The 18691-nt window shown below is 62.2% G+C and overlaps 1 protein-coding gene across 1 annotated transcript in view; it reads left to right on the top strand.

The window, feature by feature from the left end:
- The window catches only part of IQGAP2 (IQ motif containing GTPase activating protein 2), a 214306-nt gene that overhangs the window by 14102 nt on the left and 181513 nt on the right, over positions 1 to 18691 (top strand). Inside the window, exon 2 of the mRNA XM_062212560.1 lies at positions 7045 to 7144. Coding sequence (XP_062068544.1) covers positions 7045 to 7144 — 100 coding nt within the window. The remainder of the gene's footprint in view (positions 1 to 7044; positions 7145 to 18691) is intronic.

Genomic DNA, 18691 nt, shown 5'->3' with positions numbered 1-18691 from the left:
GAGACACACAGATCTCATACCCATTGGTTCACTCCCCAAATCTGTCCAACAGCTGGGCTTGGGCTGGGCTGAAGCCAGAAGTTAGGATCCAGGAGCTCCGTCCAGGCCTCCCACGGGCGTGGCAGGGACCCAAGGACTTGAGGGTGTGCACCGGCAGGAAGCTGGTGCCAGGTGTGAGCCCAGGCACGTGGTGTGGGATACGGGGGTCTTAGTCACTCAGCCCCAGATCAGGGCTGTCACCTAGGGGTGCGGGGGACGACAGATCCGTGGGCGCAGAGGGAGGTTTGGTAACTGGGGACGGGGCGGCTCTTGTCCAGTGGGCTGGGGGCCGTTCCACTGGAGCCGTCTCGGGTGCCAGGGCTGCATGGAGAGGCTGTTGCAACAGGAGACACTGCCGACTCCTTGACCGTGTGTTGTCCCCTCACATCCTGTTCCCTGCTCCTGGGCTCCTCGGGAAGCCCAGAGACTTTGGGGAGGGAGAGGGGACAGTCCCGCTTGGGTCTCCCGGAAGCAGAGGCTTTGAGCTCCAGGGCCCAGGGGCGGGTGCCCGGCGTGCCTCTCCCCTGCTCCGGACCTGACTGCAGGGGAGCAGTGTGGCTGCCCCCGTGGGCTGTGCTGGCCTCAGGACCGTGAGGGGCTGGATCACTCTCCGAGTGTTGAGTCTCCTGATGGGAACTTCCCGCGGGCGCGTATTCGCACCAGCTGCATGCCCCTAGCGGTCCCCACGCACACACCCGTCCTCACCCACCCACTCCTCTCTGTGACCGCTCAGTCGGCTGTTAGGAGCCTCAGCCGCCTGGATCTGGGGCCCGTGGGGTGTGCCGGCCCCCTTGTGCTGCACCCCAGGGTGGCTCCCACCTCCTGGCAGGGAGCTGGCGTCTGCAGGAGGAGCAGTGCCTTGACCCTGAAGTCTCACCCATTGCATGTAGGGCGGCTGCTGTGCGAGGGTCTCTGGGCGTTGGATGCAGAGCAGGCTCCCTGTGCAGACCTTGGCGCCCTGCCCTGGTGTCAGACCGGGAGGTGCGCAGTTGGAGGCCGAGCCTGGTCTGAATGCCCACAGCTCTGCTGCCCCCGGGCTGTTACTTCCCCAGGCGGGAGTCACTTCCCACCGTGTGCTGGTGTCACCCCGAGCACGGCACCAGCTGGGCCCCCAGAGCTGATGGTACAGCCGTGTCTCGGAGGCTGTCTGTGATGCACAGAAGTGTGTGTGTTCAGGGCCGGGCCGTGGTTGGCACGGGCGTGGGGCCTTCTCCAGGGCGTCCCCTGCTGGTCCTCAGTGGGTGCCCCCGTCACACTGCAGCGTTCTCCATCCAGGACTGCCGTTGGCACCCGCCGTGTTCCTGGCAGACCCGTCTGGGAGCTGAGTTCCTGGTGGTGTTGTAGGCACTGACGTCCTGACTCGTGTGTCAGTGCTCGCTCACGCAAATGTGGGCGTGGCTGCGTGGATGGGCCCGGCTGTTCTCGCCCGTCTGCTACGAGGCGTTCCACTTGCAAATGCGAGTTTCGGGGTAGAGTCGGCTTCCTGGTGGGTCCCTGGACCCGTGGCTGCGCCTGCGTCTTCCCCTTCGTCGTACGAACTCATCTGTCCATAGCTTGGCTCCTGGGCACCGCGTGGTTGCCACCCCCAGCCTCGGAAGTCACGAAGCGGCTGCCGCTTCCTGCTGCTCCCCTCCTCGTGCCCGCCCTCGCCCATCCTGCTGGTGCAGAGCATCCTGGGCTTCTCCCCCTCACAGCCCGCAGCCTCCTCTGCCCTGCTCGGCCCCGGCGTTCTCAGCTTCTCACACCCCGACTCTTCCTCGAGGTTTGCTCACTGGAAGCAGAGTGACGGAGAGACGGGGCTTCCCCACGGCAGCCGGAGCCGGGAGCCGGGCGCCCCGTCGCGCTCTCGCCCGTGGGTGGCGGCCCGGGGTTGCCTTCTGGAGTTCAGTCTTTGTCTTCTCAGCCCTTGCCTTGCTGGCACAGTCGGATTGCTCTGCTGGTTCTGCGTCTCTGAGAGAGGAGCCTCTGTGCTTTCTCGAGACAGGAGCATGGATTTCACAGGAAAAATACAGTCACAGGAGCCCGTCGGTGGCTGTCAGCTGTGGGGGACCTCAGGAGGGCGTGGCAGGCTCGGCACTGCCCCGGGACCACCCACAGCTGGTGTTGACCCCAGGTGTCTTCCCGGTGCTGGGCAGGGTCTCTGGCTCCTGGGAGAAGCTGGAGTTGCTGGCACTGACCTGAAGACAGGGCTCCGTGGGGGCAGTGCAGGTGACCAGGGCTCCGTGCGGGGTCGTCACACGGAGGAGCATCTGGTGGAGCGGGCTGCTCCTCTGATGGCCCTGGGGGCTGGGGGCTGGGGGCTCGGGGCTCCAGGGCAGCCAGGAGGATGGCTGCAGACGCTGGAGACGGCCGTGCTTGTGTCAGGGCGGTGCCCCCTGCAGGGCCAGCGGGAGCCCACGTCACCTGTGCCTGCAGGCACCAGGTTCAGCACACACCCAGCAGCCTGGCCTGGGCCCCGGCTGTGTGCTCGGCCATGGTCGGGAACTGGAGGGACCTGAGGCCCCCAGGTTTTACCTGTGAGCGTGGTCGCCGTCAGTGTCGGACTCTTCAAGTGCCAGTGAACGTGGCTCCGACCGCGGATTTGCCTGTTTTCGGGGGATTCTGTTTAAGGGCATTTGATCCTGTGGTCCTTGAAGTCCAAGATGAAGCAGCCGCGGTGGCCGGTGTGAAACCATAACAACCTGCCTGGTGTGGCTGCCTGGGCCGTGGACTTCGGCCGGCTCCTCGCCATCCCAGCCCTGCCCCGGTCTTAGTGTCTTGGCGTCAGTTGTGCTTCCGGAGCCGTCTGTGGAGTGTGAACCCCGGCTCTGGGACGACTCCGTACATTCCGAGGGTGGCGGCCTGGCCGTGGAGGGTCCTGCCTGGGTGGGCGCCTCCGTGCACAGCCCAATGACAGCCGAGGACGCCGGAGTTGTGCAGAGCACCTGTGCGCATTGCAGCTGAGCTGTGTGCGCGTCGGCGACTTCCCGTCCCTGATCTTGTCCCCTTTTCTGAACAGCCCTGCCCCGTCCTGTAGTTGATGCCCCCAAGGGCAGGCACCTGTCGTTCTGACAAACTTGCAGAGGCCTGGTGAGTCACGCTAGTCACTTTGTGTCCCCAGGACGGGCTGGCACCGGGCAGCCGCTCTGTGTTTGCGGAGCAAATGAATGAGCTGCAATGCAAAGGGGACGGTGGCCTTGGTGTCCAGGCATGGAGACATTGAACATTGGCAGGGGAGCCCGGAGCACAGGGCGTGGGGCTGTGTGTTCTTGGGAAATGGATCCCAGAGTTCCCGGCAGCTCCGCCTTCCCCGAGGGCACTGCCCGTGAGAAAGGGAGTCAGAAGAGACGTTTGTTTTGGTGCGAAATGTTCTGAAATCCGTGTGTGCTCTTTTCCCCAACACACAGTTGTCGTGGGCGTTCTGAGGACCCCTGGGGTACAGCCTGCGGAATGCCCTGCCCCAGGGTGGGCTTCCCTGTCACTCCTCCACCCACTGTCCGGCTGCCCCAAGCTCCGAGTTCGCCGTCTCAGATGGCTTCTGTGCAATGGAGTTACTTTGTTTTTAAAGATTATTGATATGAAAGTCAGAGAGGGAGAGACAGAGAGAGAGAGGTCATCCATGTGCTGGTTTACTCCACAGATGGCCACAATGTCCAGGGCTGAGCCAGGCTGAAGGCAGGAGTAAGGCCCTCTTCCAGGTCTCCCACGTGGGTGCAGGGGCTCAAACACTTGGACCACCTTCCAGTGCTTTCCCAGGCCATAGCAGGGAGCTGGATTGGAAGTGGAGCAGCTGGGACATACAGTGGCATGCGTATGGGATGCTGGCACTGCAGGCACTGGCTTTAACTGCTATAAACAACACCGGCCGGCCCAGGAATGTAGTTATTTTAGAGCAGCAACATCGGGACAGCATCGTGGCGTGACAGGTTAAGCCACTGTCTGCAACACTGGCATCCCCTATGGAACTGATTCCAGTCCCTGTTGCTCCACTTCCAATCCAGCTCCCTGCTATGGCCTGGAAAAGCAGTGGAAGATGGCCCAAGTGCCTGGGCCCCCGCACCTGTGTGGGAGACCCCGAAGAAGCTCCTGGCTCCTGCCTTCAGCCTGACCCAGACCCAGCTCTTGCAGCCACTTAGGGAGCAAACCAGAGGAGGCCCTCTGATGCTCTCTTGCAAATAAATAATAAGCTAATCTTTATCAGCCAGCGTTGTAGTGTAGCAGCTTCAGCTCCCGCCTGCAGTGCCAGCACCTACATGGGCACCAGCTTGAGACCTGGCTTCTCCACTTCCAGTCCAGCTCCCTGCTGATGCGGCTGGGAAAGCAGTAGAAGATGGTCCAAGCACTTGGGCCCCTGCACCCAGTGGGAGACCTGGTTGGGGTTCCAGGCTCCTGGCTTCAGCCTAGCCCAGCCCTGGCCATTGCAGCCTTTTGGGGACAGTGAATGAGTGGATAGAAGATTCTTTCTGTCTCTCCTTTGTCTTATCTGCCTTTGTGTTTCAAATAAGTAAGTCTTAAAAACAGCAGGGGCGCATTGTAGGCAGCGCAGCTGGTGTTGTGGAGCTGCTGCGAAGTCCAGAAGCCGAGTCCTGCCCTGCACCCACGTTTCTCAGGGCTCAGCCCGGCAGAGGCGCTGGCGAGGGTGCTGTGGGGTGCCCAAGTCTGTTCACACGCGAGCAGCTCCAGGCCCTGGGGCTGTGGGGGATGAGCTCCTTCCCGGCTCACCTGGACCCCGCGGCAGCAGTGGCAGGGGTGAGGGCGGGGCTCTTGTGCCTGCCTGCCCGGCACACCTGGTGTGCCGGAGCCTGGCCAGGCGGTGGTGGGAACTGCATGGCCGCACACAGAGCCCTGCATAAGTGACCATGCTCAGCTCCCCGGTGGCTCTCCCAGCACAGGGCGAGTCCAGTGGCCGCCCAGTCTGTGCTGAGGACTGGAGGACCCGGCGGCTTCTAGATTGGCAGCCTGGGAGGGCGCCAGGGCATGGTGACCAGAGATAGTCTCTACCCGTGAGCAGAGGCGGGGCAGGGGGACGGGCAGCCGTGAGGGACGGTCTCTGCTGTGTCACCTCTGCCCCGGGCTCACACGTGCCCACACGGGAGAGCTGGGAGCTGGACCTGCATGTGTGAGCCCAGTGCACAAGGTCTGTGGCCTGGGCGCCACTAGTGGCCACACCTGTGCTTTATTCAGTGTGCTACGCAAACAGAATTGCCCCACATGGATAATTTGGAGACCTTACGGGGCTTTCCTGGTACAAGACTGTTTGTTCCGGTATGGCCTGGCTGGGAGGCATGCTGGACGCTCCTAGGACGGGTCTGCCTCCCGAGGGGACTGCCCACGCCCAGGGCTGCCCGGAGCTCAGGGAGGAGGAGTTTGGGGTGACCCGGAAGGTGGGTCGGATTCTGTCGTGAGGTCAGCTTTAAACCTTGTGCGTGTGAGCATGCATGTATGTGTGTGTGCATGTGTGCCCTCGGTGCTGACAGGGCAGTCCTGGGTTCCAGCCGAGACGCAGTCGAGGGTGTCACCCTCGGAAGTGGTGGTGGGCGGGGCTGTTCCTGGCTGCAGCACACACAGCAGTGGGAGGAGAGGCAGCTGCCACGCAGAGCTGTGTCCTGTGGGAGGCGGAGCTCCGCCAGACGGCGAGTGGGGGCCGAGGCCGGGCCACAGCACAGAGCCGCTGCTGCAGTGGAGGGGGCGGGGCTGGGCGGCTGCACCTGTTGCAGGAGGAGCCCCAGGCAGGGATGGGGGCATGGAAGTTGGGAAAGCCCCTGCACCCCCTGAAGAATGAGACCCCCTTAACGTGGAGCAGGTTGGGTTATTGCTGAAAAGAGTGGCTGTTGTTGCTGCTGGTGGTGCTGGTCCTGGTGGGTGGGGCCCCTGCTCAGGGGTGGAGCCTAGGGGAGTGCTGGGGGGAGAGGAAGCTGCCCTGGGTGCTGCAGGTGCACACCTTCCTCTGCAGGTCCCTTTCCCCCTCGTTGTCCACAGAGACCCCAGAGCGTGTGCTCAGCTGTGTTCTGGCCTCACTTGGGCACGGCCCCCGCGGCCCCAGTGAGTTTCCCGTGTCTGCAGCCGGCACAGAAAACCCCCACGGGCGGTGCTCTGAGAGGGAGCGTCTGCCCGGGCTCTGTGCTTACAGCCTGGCTGCATCGTTAGGGCCGGGTTGAGTGTCGCGCCCTGCAGCCTGTGCAGTGTAGTGTCCGTGTCAGGTCTTCAGCACCCAGCGTCGTTTGGCTCCAGAGTTCAGCACTCGGCCTTGGTTCCTGTGTCTGCCGGGGTTTTAGCGGGGGCGTCCCTCGCTCCTTCTCCCTCCCGCCTGTGTGGCTGGCAACACTGATGTCCTCCCCTGATGCAAGTGGTGCACGTACACGCGTGTGTGCATACACATACCACGCAGCGAACAGAACACAGCTCCATGTGTGAACACATGCACGTGCAGTACATGTGTGGTCACACACGGGCCACACACATGGATTGCACGTGGCGTGCACATGTGTGAACACAAGCATGCTCGTGTGACGCCTGCAAGCCTGCACACACAGGCACGGGTCTTCCTCCGTGAGTGAACGGACACAGCAGACACTGGACCGGTCACGGGCAGTCAGGGTGAAGAGGGACACACGGCCCCGTGGATGGGAATGAAGGGCAGGAGGTGTGGGCAGGGAGCGCGGCGCCGGTCACCTGGCACCCGGGGCTGTGGCTCCGTGTGCTGCTGACAGGCGGGCAGCCGTGTTGGTGCACAGGTGAGGCCCGCGGGGACTGCGCTTTCTCCTGGGCAGAAGGTTCTGTTGTCAGCGCCAAGAAAGAGGTGAGGGAGGAGCCGGAGACTTTGTTCTCCTGACCTGGGGTCCCTCGTCCTTCTCCGTGCGTGGGAGGGGCTCTAGACTGTGATTCCGTCCAGGACTGGGGACAGACGCGTGCCGTGGGCTCTTTGCTGCCTCCCGGGCGAGCCTGGAGGGACGGTGCTGCTGGCGTGAGTGTGAGTGTGTGGGGCGGAGGCTGCCGGGAGTGACGCTCTGCGCCCTGTGTCCGCAGCGATCGTGGACGATGAGAGGCTCTCTGCGGAGGAGATGGACGAGAGGCGGCGGCAGAACATCGCCTACGAGTACCTGTGCCACCTGGAGGAAGCCAAGAGGTAGAGGCTGGGGGTGCGGGCGTGGGCTCGGTGGCCGTGGTCCTGCGGTCAGACCTGTGGGTGCCTGGGGGGCTCCTGCAGCTCGTGGTTTGGGACCTGGACTGGCCACACGGAGATCAGTGGGCCAGGGTCAGCCCCGCACCCGCCCTGCAGGGACAGAGGGGTGTGTCCCTCGCCAAGCACACACCTGTGGCCGGGATTCCAGAAGTTCGCTACTGCCTTGTGGGTGGCAGACGGGTGGGCAGGGAGCCTGGCTTTCACATGGGCTCAGGCAGGACCAGCCACGGTCAAGGTGCAGCCAGGCACCACTGGGGCAGCCACAGCTCATGTCGACTCCCTGGTCCCACTGCCTCGAATGTGGGATTCTCTCCCTGCAGCGGCCCCTCCCCTCCCCCGCCCTCCCGACAGGACCCAGGGTCTGTGGGTCGCAGGCTGGAGGACGGGCTCTGATCAGCAGTGTCCTCGTTGACCTCTGGGTGAGGCCACTTTGGGTGTTTGGTGTCCGGAACCACAGGGACTCCTGTAGCCGAGGGGCAGGTGCTGATGGTTCCTTATCTGAGGCCGGGCGGAGCTCTGCTGTGCAGGGTGGGGTCGGTGGGGGCGTTGTTGCCTGGGGGCTGCTGCTCCTGCCCCCATGTCCACTTACAGAGCGAACGCGTGGTCATCCGAGTTCATCACCCCTCATCTCTGGAGAGTGACGCGGCCAGGAGGCCGAGGTCTCCATCAGGATGACACATGCCCTAGTTCAGCCTCGAGCAGCCTTCGGGCTCCCTCGTGTTGCTTGGTATTCGATGGCTGTTCACTGTTCACTGTTCTTCAAGCTCCTGAGGTCAGGCCGGAAGTCATGTGACAGTCTGTGGAGTCTCCGGCTTGGTCGCAGGACTCCCAGGGGATCTTAAAGGTGCTGTTAGCCAGGTCGCTGCTAAGGGAGGCGAGCACGGTGGGTGGACGGCCCTCCTCTGCGAGGCGACACCCAGGCTGCAAGGGAAGAGGTGAGCGCCGCGTGGTCACACAGAACCTGCATGAGGCCCTGGGAAGCAGTCAGGGCCACTGAGGCTGTCAGGGCTGCAGGACACCCAGGGAGCGTGGGACACCCAGCAAAGGTAGGACACCTAGTGAGTGTGGCACACCCAGCAAGCATAGGACACCCAAGGAGCGTGGGACACCCAGCGAACGTGGGACACCTAGGGAGCGTAGGACACCCAGGGTAGGACACCCAGGGAGCGTGGGACACCCAGGGTAGGACACCCAGGGTAGGACACCCAGGGAGCATGGGACACCCAGGGTAGGACACCCAGGGAGCATGGGACACCCAGGGAGCGTGGGACACCCAGTGAACGTGAGAATGGATGCAAAACAGTGGACAAAGTGCAAGAGCCGTGTTCACCGATTTCCCCACGTGTAGAGCTCCAGTGAACAAGGCAGGCTGCCATGGACACGGACATGCACAGATCCGTGGGACACAGGACAGGCTCCCAGGGACACAGACATACACACAGATCAGTGGGACACAGGACAGACTCCCAGGGACACGGACACGCCCAGATCCGTGGGACATGGGACAGGCTCCCGGGGACACGGACACGCACAGATCCGTGGGACACGGGACAGGCTCCCAGGGACACGGACACGCACAGATCCGTGGAATGGAATTGGAACCTGGAAGTGCACACTGATGCTGGAGCTCAGCGGATTTCCATTGGAGCAGTCCAGGCTGCTCAGCAGGTGGGGGCAGTGTCCAGCAGGCAGTGCTCTCTGTGAGGACAGCGGCTGTCCGGTGTCTGAGGTGGGCTTCGGCACCCCCAGGGCCTGTGCCGAGAGCCTGGACTGTGGTCTAGCCACAACTCGAAACCTCGAGGGGGATCCCTATGACCTGGGCTCAGCCGTGGTTCTGAGATCCAGCTCCAGGATCACAAGTGACAAGAGAAATGTGGACCAATCAGACGTCGTAAAAATGAAAGCCTTTGCGAGTTCACAAGACGCCATCAAGAAAGCGAAAAGGCAAATCCTGTCTAATAAGGGGGGAGCAGACGCCGTGGCGTGACAGGTCAGCGTGAAAGGCTAGCAGACATTTCTCCAGAGAGCAACGGGCACAGGGCGAAGACGCTCAGCAGGGCCAGGCGGGGAAATGCACAGCAAAGCCAGAGGACACAGCCCCGCCTCCCCCCAGCTGTGAAAATGGCTGCAGCCACCGACGGACGGAGCAGTTGCTGGCCGGGCTGAGGAGGAGCTGGGCCGAGCCTGTGTTGCTGGTCGGAGTGTGCACAGGCCTGGTTGCTGCAGGAAACCGTCCGGCCACTCTCCCTGAAACCAAGCACAGGGCTCTGCCTGACCCGGGCTCCCCTCCCGGCACCGTGCGCCCGTGAAGCGCCAACGCCTCTGTCCACGCAGAAACCTGTGTGCGAGCATTGAGGCCGGCGTCAGGTTAGCAGAAAGTGGAAATAAGCCAGACGTCCACCGAGCGGGGAACAGAGAAACAGCACGCCCACGCCCTGACACGCGGTCGCCCTGCGGGAGAAGACAGGGCGGCATTGGGCACAGCAGTCCAGACGATGCCTGCTTCAATCCCAACATCCTGCTCTCGAGCACCCTGGGAGGGGGCAGGTGCACGCTCATGGATCTGTCCCTGCTTCCATGTGAGAGACCAGAGTTTGGGCCTCTGGGCCAGCGCTGGCTGTTGCTGGCATGTGGGAAGTGAGCCTGCAGACAGAAGCTGCCTCTGTGTCTGCCTTTCAAATACAGTAAGAGCGACCCAGTGCATAGTGAAGGCTCTAGATGACATGCTGGCGCGTGGCGCAGGCTGAGCGCCGGGCAGCGGAGGGCAGAGTTTATTTCTGGACTGGCAGGACTGTCCTGAGATAGGTGGCAGGGTGGCTGCACACCTTCACATATGCTAGGAGACTGAGCACTGACCCCAGGACCCACAGTGCAGTTCCCGTGGAAAGGCAACACCCCCGACTGCTGTACAGAACCACAGAGGGCCCTGGTAATGAGAGCAATCTTGGGCAAAAAGAGAAAAGTTGGAGTCATTACACTGCCTGTCTTTAATTAGCATTGCAAAGCTACAGTAATTAAAACAGTGTAGTATTGTCAATAAACCGACACGTAGGTGAATGGAACATCTGTGGTCAACTGGTCTTTGACGGAAGAGCCAAGAACACACACTGGAGAAAGGACAGACTTTTCAGCTGAAGGGAAAGTGGGATATCCATGTGTGGAAGCCTGACACGGGATGCCTGGCCCTTGTGTGTACAAAGATAATCTTGGGCTGGACTAAAGATCCAGACGTAGGACCTGAGACTTGGAAACTTCCAGAAGGAAACGTAGGGGGACGCTTTAGGACATTGCAATGGGCAGGGGTTTCCTTTTCTCAGATTCCCAAAGCACAGGAGACAAAGGCAAAACTCAACAAAAATGGGATTTCAGCAAACTGAAGGGCTTCTGCTGGCAAAGGAGGCCATCGGCAGAGCCAAAAAGCAGCCACAGGATGGAAGACAACGTCCTCAAACCGTGGTCTGACGGGGCAGCATACAAGGCACGCGAACAACTCAGTGTCAGTGAGATCACAAAACTCTGCAGAGGGGCGCGGACCTACACGTAGACTTCTCAAAGGGAGAAGTGTGAATGGCGAATCAGTATGTGAACAAATGCTGCACGTAGCCCATCAGCTGGGAAACGCACGTCAGAACAGCGCGGTAGCTCCTCGCGCCGGGTAGGTTGTTCCCGAACTCTGGCAGGGACATGGGAACCAGGAACCCTGCACACGGGCGGGCGTGCGCGTTAGTTCCGCCATTGCAGGGGCCGGTGTGGAGCTGCCACAGACCCTCAAGTAGAACTGCCCTGCCCCCCAGCAGCCCTGCCCCAGGTCCCTAGCCAAGGGGAGGGTCAGAAATCTGCACCCTCATGTCGATTGCACACAGCCAGACGAGGGAGACAGCCACGTGTCCATGTGGAGCAAACACAAACAATGGAGCGTGGCATGGCCACGAGACAGGATGAAATGCTGCCGTCTGCATGGGGTGGGTGACCGGGAGGTCGCCGCGCAGCGTGAAGTAGCCAGACACCGTGTAATCTCACCGTGTGCAGCCTCCCGGGGGTAGCGTTCCTGGCACTTAGCGGGCGGTGGTGGTTAGCAAGGCCTGGACAGTGTGTGAAGGGAGTGGAGGGAACAGGTGGACGTAGGGGCTCTCCTAGCTAGGAAGCCGAATTGCAAACCAGAGTTCCGTTGCACAGAGGGAGACCACCAGGGATGTTGGTGTGCTGTGTTTCTCTCAAGAAAGATACAAGAAGAGATTCTGAATTTTCATTATTGAGACAGGATGTTGAAAGAGCTAGGTTTACCCTGCTTGGACGTACAGTGTCAATATTTATCAACACATTCAGTGGTGCCCGACAAGTATGTACAGTTGTTATGTGACAATTAAATACAAAAGGGGGGACTTTGTAGCATGGGTGCTGTTTCACTAAAGCTTTGATTAGATGGACGTTCGCTCAGCCTGGTTAGGTGACGTCCTCGGTGGAGCGCTGGCTGACTGGGGGTATTCAGCAGGTGCATCAACAGGAAGGTTTTCCTGAGGAAAGAGGTATCCCGTGCTGTGTGTGTCTTACAGGGGTCGATTGATTGTGTACTGAGTGTGAGGCAGCACAGCGGGGTGCAGGCGTGTATGGAGTGTGCCCTGGGTGTGAGCACAGCGGGGTGCAGGTATGTATGGAGTGTGCCCTGGGTGTGAGCACAGCGGGGTGCAGGTGTGTATGGAGTGTGCCCTGGGTGTGAGCACAGCGGGGTGCAGGTGTGTATGGAGCGTGCCCTGGGTGTGAGCACAGTGGGGTGCAGGTATGTATGGAGCGAGCACTGGGTGTGAGCACAGCGGGGTGCAGGTGTGTAGGGAGCGAGCACTGGGTGTGAGCACAGCGGGGTGCAGGCATGTATGCAGCGTGCCCTGGGGTGAGCACAGCGGGGTGCAGGTGTGTATGGAGCGAGCACTGGGGTGAGCATAGCGAGGTGCAGGTGTGTAAGGAGTGTGCCCTGGGGTGAGCACAGCGGGGTGCAGGCGTGTATGGAGTGTGCCCTGGGTGTGAGCACAGCGGGGTGCAGGTATGTATGGAGTGTGCCCTGGGTGTGAGCACAGCGGGGTGCAGGTGTGTAAGGAGCGTGCCCTGGGGTGACCATAGCGGGGTGCAGGCGTGTAAGGAGCGTGCCCTGGGGTGACCATAGCGGGGTGCAGGCGTGTAAGGAGCGTGCCCTGGGGTGAGCATAGCGAGGTGCAGGCGTGTAAGGAGCGTGCCCTGGGTGTGAGCACAGCGGGGTGCAGGTGTGTAAGGAGCGTGCCCTGGGGTGAGCACAGCGGGGTGCAGGTGTGTAAGGAGCGTGCCCTGGGGTGAGCACAGCGGGGTGCAGGTGTGTAAGGAGTGTGCCCTGGGTGAGAGCACAGCGGGGTGTAGGTGTATAAGGAGTGTGCCCTGGGTGTGAGCACAGCGGGGTGCAGGTGTGTATGCAGCGTGCCCTGGGGTGAGCACAGCGGGGTGCAGGTGTGTAAGGAGCGTGCCCTGGGTGTGAGCACAGCGGGGTGCAGGTGTGTAAGGAGCGTGCCCTGGGGTGACCATAGCGGGGTGCAGGCGTGTAAGGAGTGTGCCCTGGGTGTGAGCACAGCGGGGTGCAGGTGTGTAAGGAGCGTGCCTGGGGTGTGAGCACAGCGGGGTGCAGGCGTGTAAGGAATGTGCCCTGGGGTGAGCACAGCGGGGTGCAGGCGTGTAAGGAGTGTGCCCTGGGGTGAGCACAGCGGGGTGCAGGCGTGTAAGGAGCGTGCCCTGGGGTGAGCACAGCGGGGTGCAGGCGTGTAAGGAGCGTGCCCTGGGGTGAGCATAGCGGGGTGCAGGCGTGTAAGGAGCGTGCCCTGGGTGTGAGCACAGCGGGGTGCAGGCGTGTAAGGAGCGTGCCCTGGGGTGAGCATAGCGAGGTGCAGGCGTGTACAGAGTGTGCCCTGGGGTGAGCACAGCGGGGTGCAGGCGTGTAAGGAGCGTGCCCTGGGGTGAGCATAGCGAGGTGCAGGTGTGTAAGGAGCGTGCCCTGGGTGTGAGCACAGCGGGGTGCAGGTGTGTAAGGAGCGTGCCCTGGGGTGAGCACAGCGGGGTGCAGGCGTGCACAGAGTGTGCCCTGGGGTGAGCATAGCGAGGTGCAGGTGTGTAAGGAGCGAGCACTGGGGTGAGCTCAGTGGGGTGCAGGCGTGTACAGAGTGTGCCCTGGGGTGTCTCAGAGAAGCTGCCGTTGCCTGTGTGGTTTTTCCTGGAGCCTTTGCCCGTGCCACCCACACCGCTCCTGTCCTCACTGCCCGGCTTCTGCAGGGCCCTGGTTGGTTTCTCCGTCATCCTCTGGCCCCTCAGCCTCTGTCCATGCTGTGGTCAGCCGGATCTCCTGAGAATCTGGCCTGGGGAGGTTGGTCTTGTTTAACACCTTCCAGGTTTCCTCCTGCCTGAAGATAAAGGCCCTCTGCAGGGCCTTCCAGGTTCTGTGTTACCCGCGCTGGGCCTCGGCCGCTCCCGGTCGGGCCGGCTCCCGTGCCGGCTCCCAGCCACTCCCGGTCGGGCCTGCTCCCGTGCCGGCTCCCAGCCGCTCCCGGTCGGGCCTGCTCCCGTGCCGGCTCCCAGCCGCTCCCGGTCGGGCCTGCTCCCGTGCCGGCTCCCAGCCGCTCCCGGTCGGGCCTGCTCCCGTGCCGGCTCCCAGCCGCTCCCGGTCGGGCCTGCTCCCGTGCTGGCTCCGGGGCCTGACCCTCGTGTGTGCTGTGTGTTTCCTCTCCCTCGTCCCTGCCTCTGGTGGTCGCCTGCTCTCGGGGGGTTCTCTGCCCCCCAGGTCTGTCCCTCTGAGTGGTGCTGGCCATTGTCCCGTAGCCTCTGAGGGGCTTGGGGCCCAGCGCTAGATGGGCCACATCCACTCCTAGGGAAGATGGGGTTTCCCTTCATTTTAGCTTCTGTGGGTGGACGAAGAGGACGTGAGTTAGACTGCAGGTGCGCAGGCCTCGGGACGGGTTCTGGGCTGCCGGCCGTAGTCCAGCGGAGAGCTCCGTGTCACAGTCACCTGACACAGGCCCTTCCTGCCCGTCTGTCACCCCTGGGTGTGCGGCTGGGAATTCCGCACAGCCTGGCAGCCCTGATGGCACCTGGGCGTTCTCAGGGACCGTGTGACGAGGCGGGGTGGGGCGTGGCTTGGCGTTGGGGTGACTTCAGCCTTGAAATTGTTGTTCATGCTTGGTAAGGCGATGAGCTTTGTAGGTCTGTGTGCACCGGCTTGGGGTTCGAGTCTCACAATGCGAATCTCACAGCAACCCTCTGTCCAGGAGTGCTAGGCACACCTGCGCTGGGGACACGGGTGCCCGGGGCTGTGTGTCAGTGAACCATGGCCGCCTGCCCAACTACCTGGAAGCCGAGCGGCTCCTCTCAGACTCGGCATCGGGCCTTGCCATTCCCGTGGCTCCCGTCCCTCCCGCAGCTGCAGGGCCTCAGGCTTCACCTGGGGTGCGTCCCCTGCTGGCTCACCTGGCGGCGTGGGCGGGACTCAGATCCGGACCTCTGTTCCCCGCTGCGTCCATCAGAGCCTTCCTCCACGGTGCCACGTGGGTCTGCCATCCAGCCAGCCCGCGACGTGGCAGCCAGCTTCCGTGGAGAGCAGGCGTGAGCCGCGGTGGCCGTCCGTGCCGCAGTGGCTGTGCACCTGCTCTTGGCCTGGCGGCTGTCATGTGTGCCGTTCCCCATTCACTGGCATCAACTTGCTGAAGCCAGGCTGGCCCCAGGGAGAGGGACTCCACAAGGGGCCGATCTGGGGGCCTGGGGGTCTGGGGGGCTGGGGGGTGCCTCAGAAGGTGCCTTCCACATGGGGGGCAGAAGCCTGACAAGATTGACCCCAGAAAGCGTGCCTGAGTGGGGAACCGCTCCCCACACTCCTGCGGCAGCCGTGGTGAGGCCGGGCCAAAGCTGGGGCTGAGTACACGCGACCCGGGTGTCCCCACGAGTGGCTGGGACCCGAGGACTTGAGCCATCACTGCTGCCTCCCTGGGTGTGCGTGGGCAGGAGCTGCAGCTGGGATCAGACCCAGGTGCTCTGATGGGGGTGATGGCTTCTTTTCCCCTTTTAATTTATTTGTTTGAAAATCAGAGAGACAGACGGACACACACACACACACACACGTTTTCTATCCACTGGCTCACTCTCCAAATGGCTGAAGCCAGGAGCTCAGAACTCCATCTGGGTCTCCCACGTCGGTACAGGGGCCGAAACACTCAGGCCGCCTGCTGCTGGTTTCCCAGGTGCATGATCAGGGAGCTGGATTGGAGGGGAAGTAGCCAGGACCCGAATGGGTACCCCATGGGATGCCGGCACTGTGGTCGCTGGCTCCATTGGCTGTGCCATGGCGCTGGTCTCAGTGTGGGGGTCTTAACCGCTAGGTCAGATGCCCACCCTGGGCGGTTCTGTACTAGGCTTTCCGTATGTCTGTCATTCGAGATGAAGCTAAATGAATTTGTAGGTTTTGTCCTGGGCAGGCGCTGGCACTCAGGTTTCTGCTTCCTCCTGCCGCGCCTGGGGTTCCCGCGCCAGGGTGTGCACTGGAGGAGTTTCCAGAGTCAGTGCCGTCGAGCGGGTTCCAGGTTCACGTGTGTAGCATGTGCTCAGATCGTGAGAATCACTCTGTTTTAAACAGTTAGCTTCTTTCGTCTTTTAGACAGCTGAGCATTTAGTACAGCGCCTTCTCCGGGGGAAGCTACCCCACGGCGCCATTGTGAAGACCAGGGGACGTGAAGGCCGGGGAGAGGGCGATGGTACGGGCAGAGGGGCTGCCCTCCTCTCCCGCAGGGACGCCCCGGTGACCTCACTGCCCCCGTTAGGGGAAAGAAAATGCAGCAGGCTCTCGTCCTCTGCTCCTCTGCTCCAGCTGCCTGTCCCACCTCCGAGAATAACAGTGGAGACGCCTCCCCTGGTGGCGGGCTTGTCTGCGGACATCATTGTCCAAGGGCCCTTTGTGTGCCTGTCTGAGAGGCTGGGGAAGTCCCGTACGTGCCAGGAATGAGCACGGGACGTGAACACAGGGCCACCTTGCTGACCGCATGGAGGTGCGGCAGTGGGTGTGAGAGAAGTGCTCGGGTGTCTGAGAGCTGTGCACACGGGTTTGCTTGAGGCCGAGCAGTCCTGGTCCTTCGGGAACACGGCTGTCCCCCAGCCCTCTGTCCCCCTCAGTTCTGCTCCCCACACTTGGAGCTGGAGAGAAACGTCTGTCCTGGAAGCCAGCCAGCTGTCGCCCAATGCAAATGAATGAATTTGTAAGGGATTCCTAATGGCATTTGCAAAACAGAAGCAGCTTTCCTGTTTCTATGGTAACTGCCTCCTCCACCCCCCTTCTCTTCTGTGCTCTGCCCCGCCTCTGAGGAGTCATGGTTGCTCCACACAGGGGCTCCCGGGGGCAGGGGGCATCGCAGGGTTCCCACTCCGGCTGCTCCAGGCAGGGCTGCCTCTTTGGAGGCCCTGGGCTGTGATGCCCAGACCTGTGGGCTGGGGAGCGTGGCCTGCAGGGGGAAGGGGCTCGCTGGGGGTGGCCAGGCAGGGGGTGGGATGTGGAGACATGGCGTGGGTGGGAATCTCCATGGCACAGCGTGGGTCCCGGGGGGGACGTGGTGCTGAGGGTGACAGGCCCCCGCTGAGAGGCTAGAGCAGGGACAGTGGGTAAGGCTGCGGGGTGTGGGAGGAGCTGGGGCAGATGGAATCACCTGGGCGTCTGTGGTGTCGTCGGCTGAGCCTGGCCTCTGGACACGTCGCTGGGAGGACTCTGGCTTTCAGTTTCCCCTGTATGGGGTCCAGCCTTGGATGCTGGCGGCACAGGTGCCCGTCGCCGGTGTTCTGATCCGCGGAAGTGTAGTGTCTCAGAGGGAGGGCATTTTTAAAAGGTATTTATTTTCGTTTCATTTTTAGAGAGAGAGGGAGCTTCCATGTGCTGGTCCCCAGAAGCCTACAGCATCCAGGAGGCCCGGACCAGCACAAAGCCAGGAGCCAGGAACTCCATCCAGGTCCCCACACAGGTGGCAGGGACCCACGGACTGAGCCGGCACTGCTGCCCCCCCAGGCGCATTAGCAGGGAGCTGGAGTCAGCAGAGCTGCGGGACTTGAATCGGGCTCTCCGGTGCGGGGTGTGGGCGCCTCACCCCCGCCCCTGCAGATGAGCTGAGCTGCTGAGGGTTCCGTCCCAGCATTTGTGTTTCACAGACTCCGTGCAGCGAGAGGCGAGAGTCTCTGCTCACAGGCTCAGTGGCCACGGCCTCCACCCTCACAGCCCCGGGCCGGGCAGGGCCAGCCCCACTGATAGAGGAGAAACCAGGTGCTGAGAACGCATGGCTTCTCCCACGGGAGAGACAGTGGGCCGCAGGGATGCATGGCTGCCCGGCCTGTGTGCCCACCAGGACCGCCCACCACTGTCGCCCCTCCTGGCCTTTCCTCCCCGCCATGAGTGCTCCTCCTGCTCCCTGAGTCCTCGTGGAACCGGTGTGACAGAGCCATCCTGACGTCCCCAGTCCTGCCCCTCGAAGCTGGTGCTGCCCAGTGCTGGCTTGGGCAGAGCTGACCTCCTGCTGACCCCCCCCCCCCACTGTCTGTAAAGTTTAGCAGGGATTTCCCGCCCCTGCCCCCCCCCCCCCCCCCCCCCCGCTCGGGGCTCGGTGCCTCCTCTGCCGTGGTCAGGTCTGGGCTCCTCTCTGGCCTGGTGGCCTCCTCCTGCCCGCCTGTGCTCCCAGCCAGGCGCCGGCTCCGGGCAGCCGTCGGGGAAGGCCGTGGAGGCCGCCATGGCCAGCACTAAGAGGCTCCCCTTCCATGTGGCTCTCTGTTGGCTGCTCAGCCTGGTGCCCTCGCTCCTCCCTGAGTCAACTCCTGTTTTCTCACCTGGGGACGCTGGGGCCTGAGACGCCTCCTGGAGAGCAGCCATGGGTCAGCACTGCCGTGGGCGTGGGGCTGGATGCCGGCAGCCGTGCAGGATCAGAGCAGCTTTGGTGAATGGTGGCAGGAGCTGTGGGAGAGCTCACGTAGGGATCCTGAGGCTGCTCCATCAACCATACATAAGCTTCCGTGGGCGACCTGGCCTGGGGAGGCAGAGCTCAATGGCTTCATATCGTGACCCAGGACGTGTGTGTGGGTACACGTGTGTGCATGGGTGTAAATGTGTGCATGTGCTTGTATGCTCCTACATGTGCCTGCACACGAATATGTGTGCATGTATATGTGCACACATGCATGTATGTGTACATGTGTGTGCATGTATCTGTGTGCTCGTATGTGTGTATGATTTGTGTGCTTGTGTGTGTATGCTGTGTGCACCTGTGCATGCATGTGTGTGTGCATGTATGTGTTGCATGCATGTTTGTGTGTATTTGTGTGGATGTGTGTGTGCTGGTATATGTGTGTGTGTCTACACCTGTGTGTGTGCTGGTATATGTGTGTGTGTCTACACCTGTGTGTGTGCTGCAACCTCCACAGCCCTACTGCAACCTGCAGGGCTGTGTGTGAGGACCTGGGTCAGGG

Source organism: Lepus europaeus, chromosome 15, assembly GCF_033115175.1.
Source record: "Lepus europaeus isolate LE1 chromosome 15, mLepTim1.pri, whole genome shotgun sequence".
NCBI lineage: Eukaryota > Metazoa > Chordata > Mammalia > Lagomorpha > Leporidae > Lepus > Lepus europaeus.
This window is presented reverse-complemented; position numbering and strand designations above follow the sequence as displayed.